We start from the raw sequence: 24724 nt of genomic DNA on the forward strand, positions 1-24724 counted from the left end.
AGACATCCTATCTGCACTGTGTCTCTGATACATTTGTTTGTAATCCTGTCCATCCTTGTCATTCCCAAAGAAAATTTGCAGCATCTTCACCTCTGCCTCCTTTCTTTTTGTTAGCGTCACCACCTCTACGCCATATAACATAGCAGGTCTGACTAATGACTATTATCTTGTAAACTCTCCCTTTCATTCTTTGACATATGGTTTTATTACAGAGTACTCCAGCTTCCTTTCTCCACCCATTCCGTACTGCCTGCACTCTCTTCTTCAACTGTCTGCCACAGTCTCTTTTACTTTGGATAATTGACCCCAAGTTTTTAAACTCATCTTACTTCACCACCTCTACCCCTTGCAACCTCACTCTTCAACCATGCTTCCACTCATTCACACACATTGGCCCCATTTTACTCCTACTGACTTTCATTCGCCTTCTCTCCAGAGCATATCACCACCTGTCCAGACAAGTCTCAACTCTCACTACAGATCAGAATGTCATCTGCAAATATCATACTCCAGGGAGACTTCTATCTAATCTTGTCCGTTAACCCGACTGTCACATCACCACTGCTTACAACAAAGGGCTCAGAGCTGATCCTTGATTGTAATCACACCACTAAATTCAATGTATCTGCTATTCTACTACACATCTCTCCACTGTAACACTATCTTTGTACATATCCTACACCATGTTCATGTATTTCTCTGCCGCTCAAGACTTCCCCGCATAATATCACAACTCTTCTCTTGGTACCTAGTCAGATGCCAAAAATTTCAGAGCTGAATATGTGGTTTCTATGGAGTTATTGATAGAAATTATGGGGACCCACTGACTGCCTGACTCCATTAATACTATGCTTGCCCTGCTATGAATTGATGAAGTGTGTGTGTGTGTGTGTGTGTGTGTGTGTGTGTGTGTGTGTGTGTGTGTGTGTGTGTGTGTGTGTGTGTGTGTGTGTGTGTGTGTGTGTGTAAACATTTTCATGATGATTAAGTCCATTTAAACCAAAAGTATCTGAAAATTTTAAAAACTGGGAAAAAAGCAAGATGACAGTTTTTTTTTCTCCTTACCCCGTCATTTTCACATGTTGCTATAAAAAGACATGGGCCTTTTTTTTTTTTTTGCATGCCATATCATATTGTTAAGTTTCACGCTTGCGCCATGAACCTGAGATGTTTTTTGCTTTCCCCTGGCTAACTGGGAGATTGTTTGGACTGTCTCTTTCTGGAGCCCAATGCCCCCAGATGTGTCAATGTGCTGCTATGCTGCTGCTAGACTACATCTTCCTGTCAGATGGGGGCATATTTTTCCACTTTGTTATTAGATTAATTAACACTGTATTTACAAACTGTGATGGATTGTGTGATCTTTTCTCACCTTTGAAGAACTTTTCTCTTTTTTGCAGCTTTCATCAGACTAATAATGAACAAACCTTTTATAAAAACATGTTCAATTAGAAAACTAAGCAAATCAAAGTGATGTCGCGATGGGGAAAAAAGGCTTTGAGGAAGTTTTTTTTTTTTACATGAACGATGTATTCCTTCTTGAACAGATGTGACCCCATTTGTTTACTTTGCTTTTGTCCAACCTTACAAAGAAGAAGGAGGCTTTATGCACCCGAGTAAAAAAGACTTCAGTGGAAGCAGCACTTTTGGGAGGTAAAGCTAGGAGGATAAAACAAGCTTTAAAGACAGTCCAGTCCCACTCTAGTTCACTTTTAAGCCTGTTGGACATCCGCCTTTGTTTCTTTTATAGGCTACTTATCAGTAGCCTGATGTGGTTGTCCCCTCACATGTTCCTCTTGTACCTCAGCTGGACCAATTCCGATGGCCTAAGTGCCCAAATTGAGCCATTTTGTCTCACTTTGAAACAAACTAGGACCTATTATGCATGTTTCTTTTTATTCTTACCCCTCCTACTTGTCTCCTTTCCACGTTGGCCTTAGTCTATGTAGTTTGTCACTCCCCCCCTGCCTTTCTCTGCTCTTAAGTTTGAAGCCCTGGCCTTGTGAGGGGTCAGTGTTTCCACTCCAGCAGTGTCAACTTCAATCTGGGGCGATTTGGTGTGAAATGTGTGCCATGGTGTGGGGGCTTGCAGGTCAAAGCCACAGTAATTGATGTTGCTTATTCATCTGCTTTTCCTTGTCTTCTCACAACCCCAGCACAGCAGCCATTTTTGTTTGTCTAAATTGTTTGAAGATTTACTGTAGGTCTTAGGACCCTGAGAAGCATCCCCCTGCTGCACTTTGTCTGTGTTCCTACCTAGCAGGGGGTTCGGCACTGAAGACCCACAATGGTGGCTGCACAAAAGAGGTTTTCTCCAACACAAGGCCTGGAGGACATCTCATATCACGATACTGAGCACTGGGGGACACACAATGGCGGAAGCACAAAGGAGGCTTCTCTTAAGATGGGGCACAGAGGACATCTAGCATGACAAGCAGGCCAGCTCTCATTGTAATTAGCCATGGAGCCCATCTGACCAATGGCCTTATGGGATCAGCGAGCTATCGGTAAACATTTCCAAAAGACAGAGAAATAACTAATTGATAAAAGCATTTATTTTGTAGAGGAGAAAACCAAATGAAAATGTTTTACTGTTAGCTGAAGCTATGCTTTTCTGTCCAGTAGAAAAGACAGCTCTTAAAAAACAAACTAAAAACCTGGATCTGTCTCTCCATTGAGCTCTGAAATCAGGATCTGTCTCTCCATTGATTTCTTCAACATATTTTTCCTCCACTCTAATCCTTCCAAGTAACTCTGCCTGCTTCTTACAGAAGTAAGTCCTATATTGGCCCTTATGTGTCTGGATTCCGTACCATGAAGTGGATTACAGTTCATGACTCCCCCATGGACAGTGCACGTGCACAACAAAGGTTGCTTCCCAAGCCAAGGCCACCCATTTACAGCTGGGTGGGCTGAGACAATATAGATGAAGTATCTTTTCCAAGGACATAAACAGGTAGCGTGACTGGGAATCAAACACAGGTTTACATATTGGCCGCCCAACTACCTATCCACTGAACTACCTGCACTTCAAAGAAATGCTGATCAGGGTAAGCCCAAAGAGGGACGTAACAGTGGAGTTATGTTTAATATGGCCATCTAACATGTCAGCCAGCTGCATGGGTGGTACATCCTCCGGGGCTTTTGAAGGAGGGTGATTTAGGGAAGAGGTTTGGATCATTACACAATAAAGAACACCTCATAAGTATTGAAGTGAGTTGGAGAAATGACTGTTAATGATGTTGACAGCAATTCACCTCTACTGAATTACAGAAAATTTGCGTCAACTTGCTGTTTTTAATGAGCCTCACTCTGTAAAGGTAATGGGCCAGCAGTAAGATGGAGTTAGACAGGGTAAGGAAAACAGCAGAGGAGAAAGTGAGACAGAATAGGAGGGATTCATTATTTTTTTCCTCAAGGAGCCGCACTGTTGCCTGTGTGTAGATAGGCTCTGCTGTACCTCCCTATGTGCTGTTGCATCACTGAAGTGTAAGGCACTCTTCATGGAGAAGACCATTTGTGATCTAAGGTTGTTTAATCTCCAGTGTTATAGATGTTTGTACAAAGTTGTCAGCGTAGGGATCACAACATTCTGCAACATATCTTGGCTGTATGTTTGTATTTTTGCCAGAAAACCTACTTATTTATGAGATGACATTTGCATTTTAACAAGCCCCTTTTGCACCTAGAAACATGACAAATTAGCAACTAGATGACCCCAAACTGAACAGGAACTATCACATTAGCTTGTGTTTCTTTTTCTTATTATGACACCATTTTTGTTTAAATGATATTCCAGCACCATAAAATTCTAAATGAATTCAGACTTAGAAGACACCTTGCATTTTGCAGTTTTGAACCACAGTGTTGTTGCTTTACGTCTGGAAACCTGTACCTATTTTGCCCTTTTGCTGTTTCAATGCTGGTTTTGTGTGGTTGTCTGATTGGGGGATTCCTCATTCTTTCTAGCTTTTACAGTACCATTCTTGTACCATTGGAGACATGCTATGTAAAAGTAGAGACCAAAAAAAAAAAAAAAAGTGGACAAAAAGTACAGTTTAGTAACTATCAAAGGTTTCTCCTTCTTGAAATAGTTCTGGTTACAAAAGGCCTTGAACACAGTATAATTAACTGGGATGGTTGGCATGATTTCATAGAGACATGTCTGGTGATGTACAGCTGTGGTGAGGGATCACATTCACATGTAATTTAAGAACAATTATTCATTTGCCAACTGTCTATTTCTGCCTGTGGGGAGGTGTGAGGACAGATACATCATTACCAGGAGATTGTTAGATCCTGACTAAAGCAAAGATTTACATTTTATCCCAGTACAAACTCACTTTTGACATAAAAAAAATATTCAATAAACTTACTAAAGAGGCACAATGAAAAGGCAATGACAATTATTTTTGCAAATGACCTCACTGTATATGTATTTGTTGGAGTTTTACTTTCAGATCATACAATTTGGTAGAGTATTAAAAAATATGAAACATGTTTTTGGAACATGATTTACTCAGGTTTGTGGTCAACAGTTGACTGGTAATTATGCCAGTATTTCACACTCAAACAACCCATTTTGTGCCTGATATGTTTGTGATATTTGCTGTTATGTGGAGCTGCCACTGGGAACACAAATCATGTGACAGAAGGGAGAGCATGTTGTCCACCTGTGTTAATTTATTTGGAATGACAGAGGAAAATGTTATCAAGTCACATTACTCTTCATTTCCTGGAAAAATCAAAGATGACCTGAAAGCTTCACCTAGAAGAAGTCATGTAATACCTGCTGCAATAGAACTTCTTGCATCTCTGCATTTTTTGGATTTCCATTCTTTTCAGTGCACAGTGGTTACTGTATCTGGGATTTCACAGTCTGCATTTTCACCTGCGCAGTCCCAGGTCTTGAAGTGCAATGGGATTTAGCTCTGCAAGGTGGCAAGAAAGCGTTAGTATTTTTTTTTTTTTTTTTTTACTTACCACGGCTGTGTTGCTCATGGAAATAGAGACTGGAATGGACGTCACGTGACTAGCGGTGTGCCGCACGGCGGCCATTGCTAAGGGTGGAGAGAGCGCCTTGAGCCAGTTAAACAGAAGCGAAATGAGGGGGAAAAAGGCAGCCATTGCTTCACCATCAACTGCACCAACTACAAAAACAAATTCTCAAATACTAAAATTAACTGTACAATAACCTTAATGTAATTATGTAAAACAAATGTCTATTTTAAAGTCGTTATGTCGCAATATAATATCGATATACTGAGACTATAACTCAATGCCTAAGTTCTTTTCATTAAGCTGCATTCACATGCATACATATATAAACAAAAATGTTTAAATATATTTATGTCTATATATATACTTGCAGTTGTTGTTTAATATATGTACATGGTGGTGACAGGCGGCATTTAAATTTTAACAGTGTGGTTGGAGGGGATGGAGGAGCTACTTTTTACCCTGACTGAGGGTCAAAAGTCATAAATTCTGAATGACTTTACTATCTACTTGTAATAAAATGTTAGTAAAAATCATATATATGTTGTTATCATTAAAAGACTAGCAATAATATTGCAGTGGAAAAAGCAGCAAGGTAAATGACCACAATGGCAAGGCATACTTCAGATTTATATTTTAATACATAAGGATTTTTTATCCAGGCATGTATGGGTTCTTTAGAGCTTTTAATCAGCTTGAATACAACTTACAAGGCCTCATTTATAAAAATCCACAGAGAATTATGACAGTAAAAAAAAAAACATCACAGTAAATGAACAGAATGGCATATTTTCCCCAAATTTCCACACTTTACATAAAACATTTGTTTTTTTCTACCCAGACATGTATGGGTTCATTAGAAAGAGCAATTAAAGGGCTTCAAAACAAGCCTACTTTTATTAACATCTGTTAACAAATAGCGACAATAGAAAGAGAAAAACAGCACAGTTTGTCATAATTTCCCCAAATTTCTGCATTTTACATAAAAGTTTTTTTTTCACCCACACATGCATAGGTTCATTGGAAAGAGCTTTCAAATGGCTTTAAAACAAACCTAGCGTCGCTGTTTCTTAATGGATTTATTAGCAACAAGGCTTCACAAGCAACTGGATAGGCTGGGTTGTCTTCATTTTATGTTATGACCACTGTCATAACAATATTTTACCAATATTGGGGAAAAAAATGCTAATATTGGCCAAAATATGAGGTTCATTGGTTCTCACTTGGATATTCGGAAGCCCAAAGTTGTAGAACTGAATATGTCATAGTTTTTAAAGAGTTTCTCACAGAAAGTCGGTGGGTCCGCTGACTGAATGGCTGGCTTCATTATTCCTGTACTTGCCCTGTGATTGCAGGGAATAAACCATGTTGTCTCCTTAAGGTTGTGTCTATAGAGTATCTGTCTGTACCCTCCAAGTGAAAATAATCTTAATGTATCTACAATGTATGATTTTTTTTTTTTACAATATAATAATTTTATATTGTTCATCATATTAACTCTAGCCATAATCTGGAGGGTGTTCTCTCAATAAACAATTTACAGTTTTCTTCTCAGACTGTCTTTTGAATTTTCTTCTCGCTTATCCAATGAAATAAGCCTGTTTACACAGTTCTGGATTGAGGATGCTGATTCCAGCCTGCAGCATGTTTGCTATTTCTAATCGTGCATGTTTATGGTGTAAGTTTGCTGACAAAAAGCTTAACTGACAGAGCGACGATTGATTTACTTGAGGATTTTTTTTTCCGCTCCCTGAAATCTGACTGTCATTCCATCAAAGTAGCATATCCATGTGTCTTTGAACGTCTTACGCTGAATGATAAGTATGTACATCCAAACTGAGATTCTGTGCCAATTATGCATTGACAGAGATGTCATTTAGAATGTAACATTTAAATTAAAATGATGCCATTCAAATTCAAACTGTCTTGTGCAATGACATGTTCTATTATCTCTTTCCACGGTGTAAGACAACCAAACACAACAAATATCCCAAAGGTCAAGTTAATAACTTTTTCTTCCTCTTTCTTGTTGGCACATCTACATGTCAATCATAAAGCCTATTTATAGGATTGTAAGAGCCTAAACATATGTCATGCATTCATTATGATCAACATGCTCATAACACAAGCAGCACTAAGTCAGAACGTTCTAGCATCTGTTGCACACTTAGAAACACAAATGAAAATGTGTGTATATTATTTTTAAGGTATAGTCTATAACTCAAAGAACAAGAAAAACTGTATTCTGTGGGATATGGGGGTGAGCTTGGTATCGACATGAAAAAAAAATAGAAATGCAATTTGATCCTTTAATTGACAGGAATACTTGTCTAATTATCACTTTCTGTCTGCTCTCCTTGTTGAGATTATGTAATTATCTTTCTAGAAGCATTGTGGTATGTTATTGCTTTTGGTCTGTCATTTCTGAGACGGCGCTGTACCTGACACTCAGCAAGCCGCTTAATAATATGCTAGAAAGGCAGCTAATTATATCATAATAATGGCTTAATGAAAGCAATATGGCAGGCCGGTGAAGGAATGATACCGCTGTTCGACTGCTCAAGTTTTCTGTCTTTATCTCAAATTATTGGAATTGCTCTCATCACAATTTTTTTAATTACAAAGGTTATTCATTGTGCAACACAAATGGTCTTTTTTTTTGCATTTATCATTATGCAAATCACAACTCATGCTAAATGATATGTTCTGTGCAATGATATTTTCAGCAAATTGAATCCCTTAACAAGTTAATTACTCTGTTTACAAGCCTCCTCCCCAAGCTAAGATATCCCAATTAAAGACTACACCTGTTCTGTTTGTTGGATTTGTATTTGTTACACATGTCATTACATGTTCTCCTGCAGAGCACAGATTTGTCAGAGAGGAAAAACCACTCCACAGACCCCTTACTGGGTTTCCGGATGCATTTGCATCCACACGCGTTCCTCGCTGACTGGTGTCATCTAGTTATGGGATCCTCACAGCAAAGAGGCAGGAACACAGCTGACGCACTCATCCATAGGACCCAAGGAGGGGGTAGATGGGTAATCTGACGGAGGGTGCGCCCGTGCAGCAGCAGCTGCGGCATCAACAGCAGCCGTAGACTGCTTTCGAAACTTTTTAATTAGCACTAATTACCTTTGCAGGAAAATGTTGAGGCTTGAAAGGATTTGTGTCAGCAAGTGGGAGATCAAAGATTGTGGTGCTGTGCATTTTAATCTGAACACTGAGGGGTAATAGGGAGCTGTTTGTGTCTTCGAGGGAATGAAGGAGGCAGAGAGGTTGAGGGGAGGAACAGAAGCATCCCAGGTGGTACTAGAGTAGTCTACCTCTTGTAATGCTGTCGACCAATCACACCCCAGGTCCCGTCACATTATAAGATTCTTCGCTAATACAGAGAAATTAACTTTTAGGTATTTTCTTTAAACGCTTGAATTGAGTAATGGTTTTCACTCACTTTGTTCATTTTCTCTTCCCTTGTATGCATGTGTCCCTTTGTGTCAGGGCGTGCACACGCACAGGATTCTGCGCCGCTTCATCAGACTGACAGGCATTTCATAGAGGTGGTTTTTAATGCATGCCTGGACATCACAGTGGCAGGGTCATCCATCAGACTTCAAGACAACATCGATCATTTGCCGTGAAAAGAGCGCGGGGTAGTGATTATTTGCTATTAGGTGGATGCCGAGGCATACAAATGTCTGACAGTTGACAGTTGAACTCACTCAAACGTAATGCGGGATGGCTCTCCTCTCAGGAAAACGTTGACAAGCACTGAGCCTGAACACACTAATGACAGAGCTGTGCACAGATGGACAGAGCAGGAATTCAACCTCAAATGATCCAATGTTTTAATTTTCACACATCACAACATCAGTGCTTTTCTTTTTCTTTTTTTTTGTTTTATTTTTTGCAACAACGCACTGTGCTGTTTAAATTGCACAAAGAACATATTTTTCTGCTTTTTTTCCAGCATTACCATATTTTTTGTGGTATGCATTGTGGATTCTGTGTGAGCTTGTGTCGTGTATGTTGATCTTGTTTGTGGCCCGCTGATGTCCGCACTGACTGAGATGTCATCGCTGAATTGATTTTTAGCTCTAAGTCACTGACAGATAGGGGTGTCATGGCGATAGACAACCAGTCTTTCAATATACACATTCAGAAGATGTATGACTGCACCATGAGTACAGCCAGGCAGTAAGCGCAGGAAAGTGCTATATGCGAACATACGTATGTATGGCAATGATATATTTCGCAGTGTACATTCAGAGTCGTACAACACATAACACAGGTGTCACTCTTTCTGGTTATGCAACCAGAGCTGGCGACAGATACCCTAAAAGTTAACTTTAATAGTGCCTAATCTGCTGAAGTGAAAAGTTAACTGTGATAATGCTGAACCGATAAATTAAAATATTAAGACAAATCTACCACTAACAGGAATGTCTGTCATGTGCTGATCCCTGGGACAAGATTGATCCATGTTAATTAATCACACAGGGATTGGAGGTGCAGTGAGAACCATGAGGCCAGGTCACTCTGCTACAGTACAGTGGCTTTAAGTCAGGTCAGGCCCTTCCTTTTTGTGGGTGTGGGTGTTAATTGTGATGGGATCAGCCCCTGTCTGATTCACAGTCCTCTGTGCTCCTCTGCCAACACTAATGACATTGGGAGAGAATATTAACCTCACACCCTCAACAGGAATAGCCACAGAGTTATAGTCTATAACTCAAACACAGCACTTTCCACATTTAATGTAATTCAAACACAGACTTTAAATGCATTTCCACAGTGTAAAATGTACTTCTCACATGATGAGTTCAGACAGCATGCAGTAATATGCAGTGATTTGTTTTAACTACATCAACAAAGATCTTTGCTAATTATGTTTAACAGATTTCTCCGTGCTTGGATTTGTTTATGCTCTCTTAAATGATATGTTTTGTTGTTGTTTTTGAAGTGATGTAACCCAATGCAAAGTTCAATCTGACACGCCACTTCCATTTGGCTTCTTTGTAGTGTACACATAGACTATCAGGAGTGAGCATAGCACAATATTAAAAACAGCTTAAGAGTGAACCCACATAAAGAAGAGATTTGCTTGCGGCGCCAAACGTACTCTAATGATTTGCATTTCCATTAATAGTAATTTGCAGCTGCCTTGGAGGAGATGTGTAATCCTCTTCCCATGTGTGAATTGACATGCATTCAGGGTGGGCTATGTGTGTCCTGGATGTGTGATCTTTAAATGACTGCCACCTGAGGCCTGGTAATACAGAGAGAGGAGTATCACACTGAGCGCTGACTGTCCACATGTAAACGGGAGCAAGGGTGAGCTGTGGGGGAGATAACGCAAATAATGACGGTCTAATTCACCACTGCCATCAGAGATGCATATACAGAGATGCATATGATCCATAAACTGTAGCCCGAGGCCTGATCAGAACTGTGTGGAGGTGGGAGGATGAGTGTTGGGGGTTTGAGGGTTTGCAGGGCATTAATATGCTTTAATGTCATCTTATTTATCATGAGTTAATCCTGAAGGTGTTTTCTCCATTTTGGTATTTTTGGATGTTATTTGTTTTGGTTTAGTCTCGGACTGATGAAATACAGGTCTGTTAAAGCTGCTAGACCATTAATAGGGTACATTGTTGTGCTCTGTTCATTTGTATCCTTTTATACTTTATTGCTATGTTCTGCTGAATCTGTCCATTATTTGTCCTTCATCCCATCTGCTTCTGTGGACCGAAAACAAATCAAACCTCTTATCAGAACACTTTTGCTGATGCATCTTTCGATACGTTCATGTAATGTGGGAGAATGTCAGAACACTTTATGTGAGCCTGCTGATGTCAGTGTGGGAAGAAGACTAGCAACATTGAAAATGAAGTGAAGTTCACATTATATAATATCCTCCTGACTACCAGGTATATCCTCCTGACCACCTTCCTGGTAGTCAGGAGGATAAAGAAATGGGTGAAAACCACGTCAGCCACATGGGGTGTACAGCCAGTGCTTTCTGAGTGTTAGTCCCAAGCCTGGGTAAATGAGGAGGGCATAAACACTGTAAACTTTGTCAGATCTCAGCCACATTGGGTGCATAAGCCATTGCATTCTAGAATGAATGAATTCAAGAATGAATGAGTAGGGTTGCGTCAGGAAGGGCATCAGGTACACTTTTAGCCAAATGAATCATGCAGATTATAAATCGAATTTCCATGCCAGATTGGTCGAGGTTCAGGTTAACAAGACCACCACTCGTGCTGTTGTCCAACAAGGTACTGTCAGAAATTAGACTACTGTTGGGCAAAAAGGAAGAGGCAGAGAATGTATCCAGAGACAGCAGGCGAGAAGGAACGTTAGAAGTATGGAAGTGAGAGTTGAGACTTTGAATGTTGGCAGTTTGACTAGCAAAGGGAGAGAAAGTTGGCTGATATGATGGAGAGGAGAAAGGTAAAAGGAGCACTACAGATGTAATGTTTGAGATGAGAGTATTGATTATGAAGTATAGAGAAGGCCACAAGTACAACGGGTAAAATAAGTATTCAGCACCATTTTTCTCAGTAAATATATATCTAAATGTGCTATTGGCTTGAAATTCTTACCAGATGTCGGTAACAAGCCAAGAAATCCACACATGCAAAGAAACCAAAACAAATAACTATAGAAATCAAGTTATGTGTAATAAAATGGAATGACACAGGGAAAAATATTGAACACGATTATGAAATTTATTAAATACTTCATACTTTGTTGGTAATGACAGCTTCAAGAGGCCTCCTGTATAGAGAAACTAGTCACATACACTGCTCAGGTATGAGTTTGGCCTATTCTTCCACACAAGCAGTCTTCAAAGTTTGAAGGATCTATGGACCTTCATGGCTCTTACTGTCTCAGGAGAGCCAAGACCATGCTAAAGGACCCAGCCCACCCTGGTCACTCTCTGTTTGAGCTCCTGCCATCAGGCAGACAGTACAGGGCCATTAATGCAAGTATAAATAGATTGAAAAACAGTTTCTACCCAACTCCTGTTAGAGCTTTGAATGCCACTGAAACCAAATAGCCATGTCACATAACACACTTGAGTGCAATATTTGTTTTTGTGTAATATTCACAGTTTTGTATATACTTTTCTCTTTTTTTTATATGCAATCTCTTTTTGCTGCTACTGTACATCCTTGTATTTTTTTTTCTTTTTTAATTTCCACTCTGGACATACCTCTTTCATTCAGTTAAATTTTATGTTTATTTTCTTTTCTTCTCCAGACCTTTAAAGACTGCACATGGTTTACTCATGTTTGCACTGAAAGGCTTGCACAATGACAAATAAAGTATCTGTATCTGACCTCTTCTATGAACTCTGATCTTTAGTTTTTTTCACAGATTTTCTGTTGGATTCAAGTCAGGTGATTGGGTGGGCCATTCTCGCAGCTTTATTTTCATTCTCTGAAACCAACTGAGAATTTCCTTGGCTGTGTGTTTAGGATCACTGTTCTGCTGAAATGTCCACCCTTGTTTCACCTCCTCGTCATCCTGGAAGATGACACCACATTTTTATCAAGAATGTCTGTATGTTTTTCCATTCATTCTTCCTTCAATTATATGAAGTTTGCCAGAGCCGTATGCTGATAACCAGCTCCACACCATCATGTTCCCATCTCCAAACTTCACTGTCGGTGTGGTGTTTTTGGGGTGATGTGCAGTACCATATATGGGGTGCATTATGGCATTCAAAGACTTCAGTTTTGATCTCATCTGACCAGACTATACTATCCCAATATTTCACAGACTTGTCTAAAGGATTTCTTTCACCAAAACATCAAATCTAGGCTTGCATCTCAGATTTACCTTCTGGCAAATTTCAGGTCTTCTTTTCAAGAAACTCCTCCTCTGTACCACTTCATCGTGAAGCTGTATAACTGATGATACAAAATGCAAAACATGCACTATACACAATTTCTGCAATCACAGCCAGAGAAGCCTATAATGTCTTCTGGGTTGTCTTGGAGGCTTTCCTCACTCTTCTCCTTCTTTCACATTCACTTAGTTTTTGAGCACTGTCTACTTCATACAGATTTACCCCAGAGTGCCATACTGTTTGTATTTCTTCATAATTGATGTAAGTAAAGTCCAAGACATATTCAGTGACTTGGAAATGTTCATGTATCCGTCCCCTGACTTGTTTGACGAAAACTGGCAATAAAACTGATTATTTACAGGTGTTAATACAAAGTGTTTCATCAAGTGCATCCCATCATCTTGGCTTTTATTTTTTTAATTAATTTATATCAAATTGGAGAGACTTGCCTTCAGTTTGAGTGTAAGGAAGATAATTTTAGCACGTTTGTATTTTTAATTTTTTTTATTCATTTATGTATTTATTTATTATTTAAAAATTTGAAATGGCATAAGCAAATTAAAATGTGTGAAATGCCAAGTGTTCCAATACTTTGGGAGGACACTGTATTTAAACTTTAGTGAATTGTTTAAAGAATAAAATGTATAGACTGATTCCAACTTCTCCTAACTGTTTAGTTTTACTTAAATAGTGTACATGTCTCTGGAAGACTGTTGGTAAACTGGACAGAATCAGGCTAATAAATTAACACTGAAAACAAAACTTTTTTTTTTTTTTGCATTCGTGTAAAATTCTAGGATACAATACAAGTATGATCATAATGGCCTGCCAGCTGATAGACTGTTTCAGGCTATGTAGTTCTGGAGCCTCCTTTCTACTTTTCCAGCTTTCTCCCACCATTCACCTTTCTTATTAGGTTTATTAAAGCCAGTCCACAGAGTGGGTTTTCGAGGTCCACTCCCCTCTCTCATTCATTACAGTACCTTATCCTGGCAGGCAATCTGATGTGTGCTCTGAATAGTCCATTATGCACATATGAAGGCCATCATGGCACCAGTATTGGTCAATTCATCAAACATTTATCTGTTGCCCTCTGCACAGGACATCAGTACGCCTGTCACTCTGCAGCGGCCCTGTGTTTATGAATAAGGGTGAATTAGTTTTCTGCACTGCTGTGACCTTTTGAGGGGTTATCAGAACTTTAAACTGTGGATTGAAACTGCAACAGCTGTTCATCTGTTTCAAGCATTTCCATGTCTTTTTTTAACACATTCATGAAAGTTTGACCATAGAATTACTGTCCTTTCCTTAGTAGTCTGGGGCAATATGTCTTTCAGTTAATTAGCACGGAAAGCCTCAAAATCTGTTTCTTGTCTTAAATTAGGACTTTGTTGGACCCAATTGTCATATTTCTTTTTTTAACCCACTTTTCCTTCTATGACAATATAGTTTCAGATATCTTGAAACTGCTTGCAATTTTTCACCCTACATTTGACGTATCTTCAGATCTTCTAAAACGTGCCAGCAGTGATTCATTTAGGTAACTGTTTCAAAAGCTGAAGACATAAGAATGAAGACAATGTAACACACATTGAAGAGCTAAGAGCCATTCTCCATTTTTCATGTATTGCCTGAGGATATCTGACATGACACTCGCGCACACCATTGGCAGTAGTGACTGACATTTCAGCCAATAATGGTTGAGAGTTTTCTTCTCTCTCTTGTCAGCAGTGGTTTATCAATCACTATGTCTGCATTAGTATTAGTCTATTGATCTGGCAGTGCTGTTCTCTGGGTCAGTGTCTCCTCTCCATCATCCTTGCCTGGTTCCCCCTCCACACCCTCAACTGCTTTGTGTACATTAGTGCCTGTTCCACCATCATATTAATGCTGTATATTACTGTATATAGTGTGTCAGATGGTGCTAATGTGTACACGTATACACACAGCTGTATGATGCATGATGACGAGATTACACAGGCTGACTGACAGTCAAAGCATGAAGCCAGCCCATGTGAAGTATTCACTCTGACAATGACTCTGATCATAATTATCTTAACAAGGAGAGGATTCATTGCCTCACCTCGTTAAAGCTGCCGCCCTTCTGTCCCTCACTCGCTCTCTTGCCAGTTAGAAGTCGTCTCAGTTGAAGTTGAAGAAATATCTTTCTAATCATACAACTTGTATGTTTCGAGGTGCAAAGTGCAGTCAGTGAGAAAATATACAAGTAAGATCATTTCTCTTTTTTTATCATCTCAAATTGAAACATGTTGTGGAGTGTGAGGAATGCAAGTGAATGGAATTTAAAAGATGCAAATCAGGCCAGTTTTTGTTTTCATTTTGTGCTCCTTGATATTTATTGTATTTCATGAAGGCGTTTACAAATTTTGAAGTTACTTGTGAAAATGTTTAGTATATTTTCTATTTATTGAAGCTTCACACAATAAATGTTCTTATTATACCTCCGTACTATGTGACATATATTGTAGTTTAATAAGACTACAGTGATACCTGCCATGCAGTTACCATGCCAGTGCCTTACCACTTCAGATGCAGTTACATTGAAATTTTATGAAAAATTTCTACACAGTGAAATATTGTCACTGGTCGTGCTTCAAATTAACACGTACTTTATATATTTGGCCATACCATCCAGCACTCATAGTAAAAGAAGCAGTAACTGGTCAGATGATGAAATGTATCATTATGTGTACTATTATCATTATTACAGTAACATACATAAATACATATTGTCATCTTTTTAAGGTAAAAAACTGCTGCTTGTTACCTTAAAGACCCAGCAGCCTTTGAGTAGTTGAGACTTCACAAGCAACTTGGTAGACCTCTCTTTGTTTTCTGTTATAGTCATTTCTTGCATTGGTAACAGTGTAGGGCTTATACACCCAGAATGTACAACCCCAATTCAAATGAAGTTGGGACATTGTGTAAAATGTAAATAAAACAGAATACAATGACTTGCAAATCCTCTTCAATCTATATTCAATTGAATACACCACAAAGACAATATATTTAATGTTCAAACTGATAAACTTTATTGTTTTTGTGCAAATATTTGCTCATTTTGAAATGGACATCACTGTGTTACATCACCTTTCCTTCTAACAACACTCAATAAGCATTTGGGAACTGAGGACACAAATTGTGAGTGTCATAATTGGGTATAAAAGGAGCATCCCCAAAAGGCTCAGCCGTTCACAAGCAAAGATGGGGTGAGGATCACCACTTTGTGAACAACTGTGTGGAAAAAATAGTCCAACAGTTTAAGAACAATGTTTCTCAATGTTCAATTGCAAGGAATTCTGGATTCCATCATCTACAATCAATAATATAATCAGAAGATTCAGAGAATCTGGAGAACTTTCTACACATAAGTGGCAAGGCCGAAAACCAACATTGAATGCCCGTGACCTCTGATCCCTCAGGCGACACTGACCGACATCATTGTGTAAAGGATCTTACCGCGTGGGATCAGCAACACTTCAGAAAACCATTGTCAGTTAACACAGTTCATCGCTACATCTACAAGTGCAAGTTAAAACTCTACCATGCAAAGCAAAAGCCATACATCAACAACATCCAGAAACACCTCCACCTTCTCTGGACCCAGGCTCATTTGAAATGGACAGACACAAAATGGAAAAGTGTGCTGTGGTCTGATGAGTCCACATTTCAAATTGTTTTTGGAAATCGTGGGCGTCGTGTCCTCTGGACAAAGGAGGAAAAAGGTCATCTAGATTGTTATCAGTGCAAAGTTCAAAAGCCAGCATCTGTGATGGTATTGGGGTGTGTTAGTGCCCATGGCATGGGCAACTTGCAAATCTGTGATGGCACCATCAATGCTGAAAGGTACATCCAGGTTTTGGAACAACACATGCTGCCATCCAAGCAATGTCTTTTTCAGGGACATCCCTGCTTATTTCAGCAAGACAATGCCAAGCCACATTCTGCACGTGTTACAACAGCGTGGCTTTCTCGTAAAAGAGTGTGGGTACTACTACTACAGGTCTGGACTGCCTGCCTGCAGTCCAGACCTGTCGCCCATTGAAAATGTGTGGCGCATTATGAAATGCAAAAATACGACAACAGAGACCCTGGATTGTTGAACAACTGAAGTCGTGCATCAAGCAAGAATGGGAAAGAATTCCACCTACAAAGCTTCAACAATTAGTGTCCTCAGGTCCCAAATGCTTATTGAGTGTTGTTGGAAGAAAGGTGATGTAAAACAGTGGTAAACATACCACTGTCCCAGCTTTTTTGAAACATGTTGCAGGCATCCATTTCAAAATGAGCAAATATTTGCACAAAAACAATACCATTCTAATCTTTAAATTTAATGTAATTTTGCATCACGACTCTTAGCTTCATAGTGGAGTAGAGCAGAGAAGGAATTTCTTTCACCAAAACAGATCAAATCCAGGCTTGCATCTCAGATGTACCTTCTGGCAATTTGTAGCTAAACTCAGGTCTTCTTTTTAAGAAAATCCTCCTCTATACCACTTCATCATGAAGATGGATAACTGGTGATGCAAAATGCAAAGCTTGCACTGTGCATAATTTCTCCAATCACAGCCACGTAAGCCTATAACTACTTCTGTGTGACTTGGTGGCTTTTCTCACTCTTCTACTTCTTGCACAGTCACTCAGTTTTTGAGAACTGTCTACTCCATGCAGATTTACCATAGAGTGCCATATTGTTTGTATTTCTTTGTAATTGATGTAAATAAAGTCTGAAACATATTCAGTGGCAGCTTGACCATCAGAGAGCCTCGTCCACAACTACCACAAAAGACTCCAAGCTGTCATTGATGTTAAAGGGGGCAATACACAGTATTAAGAACAGGGGAATGTAAACTTGTGATCAGGTTCGTTTGGGTAGTTCTCTTGTCATTTTTGATTTAAAAAGAGGAAACACAGTTGTTTGACAATAAATGGCTTCACCCAACCACTAACCATGAGTGAAAAAAAAGTTTTTGTGTTGTCATTCATATTCTCTTAAAAATGGCCAAAAATGCAAAAATCTGCCAGGGTATGTAAACCTTTGAGCACAACTGTATATTTGGGCAGTTATGCCCATTCCTCTTGGCAGCACTGCTCAAGCTCCATCAGGTTGGATGCAGAGTGTTCATGCACTGCCATTTTCAGATCTCTCCAGAGATGTTCAAGCATATTCCCGGTCTGGGCTCTGGCTGGGCCACTCAAGAAAATTCACAGAGTTGTCCTGAATGCACTTCTTTGATATTTTGGCTGTGTGCTTAGGGTCATTGTCCTACTGAAAGATGAACCATCGCCCCAGTCTGAGGTCAAGAGCACTCTGGAGCAGGTTTTCATCCAGGATGTCTCTGTACATTGCTGCTTTCATTTTTCCCTCAGTCCTGACTAGTCTCCTAGTTCCTGCCGCTGAAAAACGTCCCTACAGCATGATGCTGCAACCACCATGCTATACTGTAGGAATGTAGGAATGGTGCCTGGTTTCCTCCAAACATGATTTCTGGCATTCATGCCAAAGAGTTCAATCTTTGTTTCATCAATCAATCAATCAACTTTTTTCTTGTATAGCGCCAAATCACAACAAACAGTTGCCCCAAGGCGCTCATCAGACCAGACAATTTTGTTTCTCATGGTCTGAGAGTTTTGCTTTATTGGGGGGTCAGAAAGCCAGTCAGTATCTGGTGCGACCACCATTTCCCTCACACATCCCCAACACATCTCCTTTGCTAGTTGATCAGCAGCCAGGCGCCATCGATTATGAGCATTTGCCCATTCAAGTCGGTTATGATGAGGAACTGCAGTAAGGTCGAGACCCAGATGAGGTCGACAAGCATGCAGATGAGCTTCCCTGAGACATTTACTGACAGTTTGTGCTGAAAAGTTTTGGTTCTGTAAACCGATTGTTGCAGCAGCTGTCCGGGTGGCTGGTCTTAGATAGATCTTGGAGGTGCACATGCTGGATGTGGAGGTCGGTTTGTGAGGCCAGTTGGATGTACTGCCAAATTCTCCGAAACACCTTTGAAGACGGCTTATGGTAGAGAAATGAACATTCATTTCACAGGCAACAGCTCTAGTGGACATTCCTGCAGTCAGCATGCCAATTGCGCGCTCACTCAAAAGTTGCAACATCTGTGGCATTGTGCTGTCTGATAAAACTGAACATTTCAGAGTGCCTTTTATTATGGCCAGCCTTAGGCACATCTGTGCAATAATCATGCTGTCTAATCAGCATCTTGATGTGCCACACCTGTGAGGTGGAATGGATTATCTCTGCAAAGGAGAAGTGTTCACTAACACAGACTTAGATTCGTGAACATTTGAGAGAAATAGGACTTTTGTGTATATAGAAAATGTTTTAGATCTTTGAGTTCAGCTCATTTTTTGTTCAGTGTATATATACACTAACATATTAGTCACTGTGTATGTTAAAAGATGTCAGCATGGTCCAAAATAGGAGGTTCACTGGTCCTCGTATGTATACGTATCAGAACCCACACTTTCAGATCTGAATATGCTGTAGTCTTATTTAGTTACTTCCGGATATCTTGCGGTTTGACTGACTCCATTAACTCAATCCATGACCTGCTAATCACACGGAATAATTTATTAGGGAGTTTTTATGCAATTACACACAAATATTTTAAGGAATATAATCTTTATTTTGCCATTTAATCAAATGTTTATCATAGAGGCTCGATTCACTTACAGTCATTAGTTTGCTAAAAGCCAGACCTGCTGTTTTTTTTGTTTTTTTTGGAAGAGAAGCGCTTTTTCTGCAGAGCTGAAGCTTTGTTAGTTTTCCAAGCTGCAAATTAAAGCAAGAGAGTTTATAAGAACTAATGAAAGCAGCTATGGAAATCTGCAGAGAGAAGCACAATATCTGGGGAGTATTGGAAGTCCAATCCCTGCACTGTAGTTAATGCTGGATGGGACTCAGTGACTCTCCCCTGGCTGTGAATTTAACTGATTAAATCATCCAGTGCACGCAGCAGTGGTGACATGAAAACAACAATTAATAAGGCTCCCTCCTGTGCCATGTGGCTCTCTTTAACCGAGCAGCTAATAACATAACCCACAAGACTGCAACCCGTCTCTCTCTCACTCAGACACACACACACACACACACACGTACAGATTGCACATAGTTACCGGTTTGCGTTCAGAGCAGAAGAAATTATATTTCTCTAATGTGGTGCACACTTGTGCCTAACTCTGCATTTACACAGATTGTACTCAGATTAACTGCATGTATTAGTGGATTGCCTGTCGATGCATAAATAATAATGTTACCATGCTGACAAGTAAACATTTTATTTCCCAGTTGCCTGATTATGCAAGTGTCTGTTTCATGCCTATTCCAAGCGTAACCCAATAAGCGTCATCTTGTAGCTTTGCCAGTTGTCAGCTCTATCCTGTGTTGTTGCTGTAAGTATTGACTTTGTTTTTATAAAAATTTGCCTACATGCCTTCACAGAAGTAGTGTATGTGGGGGTGTTCTTTTCAGTCCTTTGTGTCTGGGTCTGAATGTGTGTGTGAACAACATGGCTCAAAGAATTTTGATCCACTTTGGACCAAAGTGGATGAAGTGATTTTGAGAAGAATCAGTTAAAATTTGAAGGCACAGGCCAACTAAGATTTCTTACCAACTGCTTATACTGTTTGAGATATTTTAAATAGATACGTATTTCAGTGAACTGTTTAAAGATGTATTTGTCTATATGTAGCCCTGTGATATCCTGCCAGCCTGTCCAGGGTGTGCCCCGCCTCTCACCTACTCACTGCTGGGATAGGCTCCAGCTCCCCCATGACCTTTAATAGGAATAAGCATGTAATGAATGAATGAACATTTGAAGATACATGGTTACTGTTAAACACAAATATGAAATCATATATCACCTTTCTAGTCATGTTAATACATGACTGTTGACCTTGAGTGACTCTGAAAGACCAAACTCAAGGTCATAACTGTCAAATCATTTGGAACCAATATGGCTTTAATATGGTGGAAGTATTGTCTTGGTCAACAATAAAGTTGCTTAATTTTGGACAGAACTGATCAAATGTTACAGCCATACAAAGCCAAATGTGATGGTATTACTGAATCAAATAATTACTGTGCATGAATTGGTGTGAAAATTCAGTAAGGTATATCTTCTCTTATACAACAACATATACAAGAAATATAGTTACTACAAAATATTATAGGAGTTAGCTCCTGAAACCTAAATGTTCATAGAGGAGAAGACTGTAGTATACTTCTACCTAGTCTGTAGACTTATTATAAAACTAAATTATAGCTAGTACGCTAAGCCATAAATATGGTTATGTTATTATAGAAACAGACGCTATGATGTAATATGTTTTATGTGTGTAGTTTGTGTTTGGGATCAGGTGGAATCCGATGTCAGGGACAACTGAATTATCGAATATGTCATTTTAGATTTTCCCTGATTCCATTGACCCATTGAGGGGTTCTAATCACTATTAGTGACACTCGGGCAGAATGCTCTTGACACATCACACCACCTGTCAACACATATATTCAATTACTTAACCAGAACAACACACAAGGCTGATTAACAATGTTAAATTTAAGCCCTTGTGTCTATGGTTCCTGTCAAAATAATCCACAATGTAATTTCAGTATCACGTTTAGGGCCTTTTTACATCCAGAGTCAAAGATAAATTGTTCAAAATTGTGAGTTTTTGGAGAAAAATCTGTCACAGTAATTTTATTTCCACCAAACACAACACAACATTTGGGAACATTTTTGGAATTAAAAAAAAGCACAGTGAGCAAAGATGAGGGTAATTGCATAGGTACAGTTAGACCTGCACCTGAAGAGGCAGAGAGCAGAGCAGGAGGACACAAAAGCAATGAGAATTTCAGTGTTCAAGAAAAAGCAATTTGGAAAATCAAACTTGATGCAAAAATAAATAAATACAGCAATCTTGTGCAGTGAAAAGCTATTCTTGATATAAAATGCTCAGCATTATGTGTGTTCCAAAATGGCATCAGTGTGTGAATATTATGAATGATTTGGCTCTGGTGTAAAAGGGTCTTTCTTCCAGCTTGCGCCACTTTTTCTGCTGGTTCCAGCCCAAAGACATGTTAATGCAACCTTACCACGTCCATGTTTTTGCTCACACTAACTTGCTAAACGGCAGTTCACTGTGTACCGTAGACTGAAGTGGGCATATCTCAGCAATTTCCCTCCATGCACCAGGTCAGGGCTTCACTTGTTCCGGTCTTTGTGCTGGATTTGTTGACATTATATTTGATATGATAATTGCTGCTCAGTTTTCATAATTCTAAACATTAGGGCTGCAATGGATCACAAAACTTTGTTCAGATCACTGTTTTAATCATGGATAGGATAATGTTTTTCAGATCAGCAGGGGAGTTTAGGGTGTTGTGGGTTGGGGGGGTCAGAGCTTAGTGGGCTCTCTGCCACCGGCTCAGCTCATTTTGCTCAGGATGACACAGGGAAAATGCAGCACACACATTCCATCTTCAGCTCCTTATGTTTCAGAGTGATCCTTTCTGTGTTTGGATCCTGACATACATCAAGCCTGCACCAGGCTGTCTCGAGCTGAACAGAGTGCAAGGCAACAGAGACTGTCTGTTTGATTTGATCATGCTCTGTTCACACAAATACACATAATTGCCTCGATTTCATAGCAACTTTGTGTCAAGATATATGCAAATATTACATCAAGAACACTTCATAGTGACAATAAATCTGTATTTCACAATATTAAGTAAATTTTGTGCTATTAATACGCATGCTGACCCATGGGGTTGGGGCAGTCTGTAATGAACACCTCTCAGCTGTGATGTTTTGCACCACTGCCAAACATAAATTGTGGGGGGAAAAAGAAAGAAAGAAAGAAAGAAAAAGAAGCCTTCTGTGTCTACACTGTTGTTTGTCCTTCAGTGGGTCCTGTCATTTGACACATTTTATGTACAGGAAATTGTTCCTGTTGCCATGGCTAAACAAAAGCCAATATGGCCAATGCACCATCCAGCTAGGCTACTTTCCAGTTACAATGAAGGACTTGAAAATATAAAGCCTGTTGTGCTCTTTCTGAAATGGTAAGTGGTAAATGGACTGCATTTTTGTAGGGCTTTTCCATCTATATCAGAAGCTCAAAGCGCTTTGCAATGATAACTCGCATTCACATTCATACAGACACACACACACCGATATCAGGGTGCTGCTCAGTGCACACTGGGAGCAACTAGGGGATTAAGGACCTTGCCCAAGGGTCCGTAGTGATTGTCCAACCAGACTTGGTTTTGAACCTCTTTGGATTTATTTTAGGATGGCTTTGTCATAACATGTTGTCCTTGGGCTCCTTTTTTTCTGGAGAATGTATCTTTCCACAGATATTCATGTGGAAAGTTGTATAAAAAAATTGTGCAAAATATTGTGAACAGTATGTTCAGGCCACTGGGCTACTCTGAGTTTCATGTGTTAAACTCAACTTCTAGTTACAAAATGCATGAAATTGGATATAATTGAGTTTGGGTTTTTTTTTTTTTGGTTGTTTTTTTTTTTACCTATTTATCGAGGTGTACATTTATAATGTTGTCATTGTGGTGCTACACAGCTGTGTGCAATGATAGTCACATTCGGATAGAACTTAATGTCCGTGATGTCACCCTGGACACTTTACATGTTTTGTTGACAGCATGAAAAATGAGACAACACACACATTGCTTTTGTGCACCTTCTGCGGTTTGAACTTTGCAGAGCCCTAACATTACTCCTAACGCCCCCCTCCATCACTTTTAAGCCTGTGTGAATGTAAAGGTGTGTAAGAGGAAGAGAGGCAATGTGCTGAGATTACCTTTCACCTCTCTTTGCGGCTTGTCATGAAAATAAACGGAACGTCATCATTCCTCCTTTTTAAATAGAGAGTCCTTTGATGTTAAAATCTCAACACGAGCCCTATCACCGAAAAGTTGCAAAGTTTCCCTTCCATTCCATTCCATCTGTGAGTGCGAGTGTATTCCGGTTGCTCTGTGAAAATGATGGATGACAAGTTGAATTTGTGTCTGGGGAGTGAAGGTGAACTGTGACAGAGTGATTTGTCTTGGGAATGGAGGGTTAGGGTCAGGCGAAACTGGGCGCCTCAAGGCACAAGACATTGACAAATTCATCCTGCCCGCTGCATTTCTGAAGCCTTTTGTTTTGAATCCTGGCTACTCACTAGTGACCCCCATCCCTCATCCTGCCAGCCGCTGAAGGATGTCTCACCATGCCAGGGGAGCTCAGCACCACTAATTCTTGTCATTCACATCCCTGACAGGCTCAGACTCATATTCTCCCAGCTTCTGGAAGTGAGACGCTTTAATATTTGTGTCTGCGCAAAAACATCTGGCCAGATTTAAGGCAATAACAATTTTCCTGTCGTCTTATCATTGCAGGTCACTGGAAGGCCTTCAGATGTTCACTGCACTAGAAGAACTGGTTGTGGACAATAATCTTCTTGGAAATGACCTCAAGTTGCCCAGGTTACCCAAGCTCCACACCCTAATGCTCAATAAGAACCAGATATCCTTTCAACGCAATACACTGGAGTAGTTTGTTTTATTACAGTCTGTGTTGTCTAAAACAGACATTTTTTTTTGTAATGTTCTGTTTTTACAGAGAACACCATGTGTTAAGTGTCACTTGAAGCACTCTGCTGTCATACAGCTCCACCATAGGGCCAGTGTTTGGACCACAGAGACCTCTAGTGGATTCACATCTGAGATTCAGCATAAGAAATGTGTTCTTATCCTCAAAGGATAAAAAGAACTATGCTTCAGATGTAATACCCTTGGAATAAAAGTAATGTATAATGTGC

General features: G+C 39.7%; 1 protein-coding gene across 1 annotated transcript in view; it reads left to right on the plus strand.

The window, feature by feature from the left end:
* lrmda (leucine rich melanocyte differentiation associated) overlaps nucleotides 1–24724 on the plus strand; it is a 516890-nt gene that overhangs the window by 328018 nt on the left and 164148 nt on the right. The window contains exon 3 of the mRNA XM_034184482.1: nucleotides 24303–24429. Within this exon, the coding sequence (XP_034040373.1) occupies nucleotides 24303–24429 (127 nt within the window). The remainder of the gene's footprint in view (nucleotides 1–24302; nucleotides 24430–24724) is intronic.

This window comes from Thalassophryne amazonica, chromosome 13, assembly GCF_902500255.1.
Source record: "Thalassophryne amazonica chromosome 13, fThaAma1.1, whole genome shotgun sequence".
Lineage (NCBI taxonomy): Eukaryota > Metazoa > Chordata > Actinopteri > Batrachoidiformes > Batrachoididae > Thalassophryne > Thalassophryne amazonica.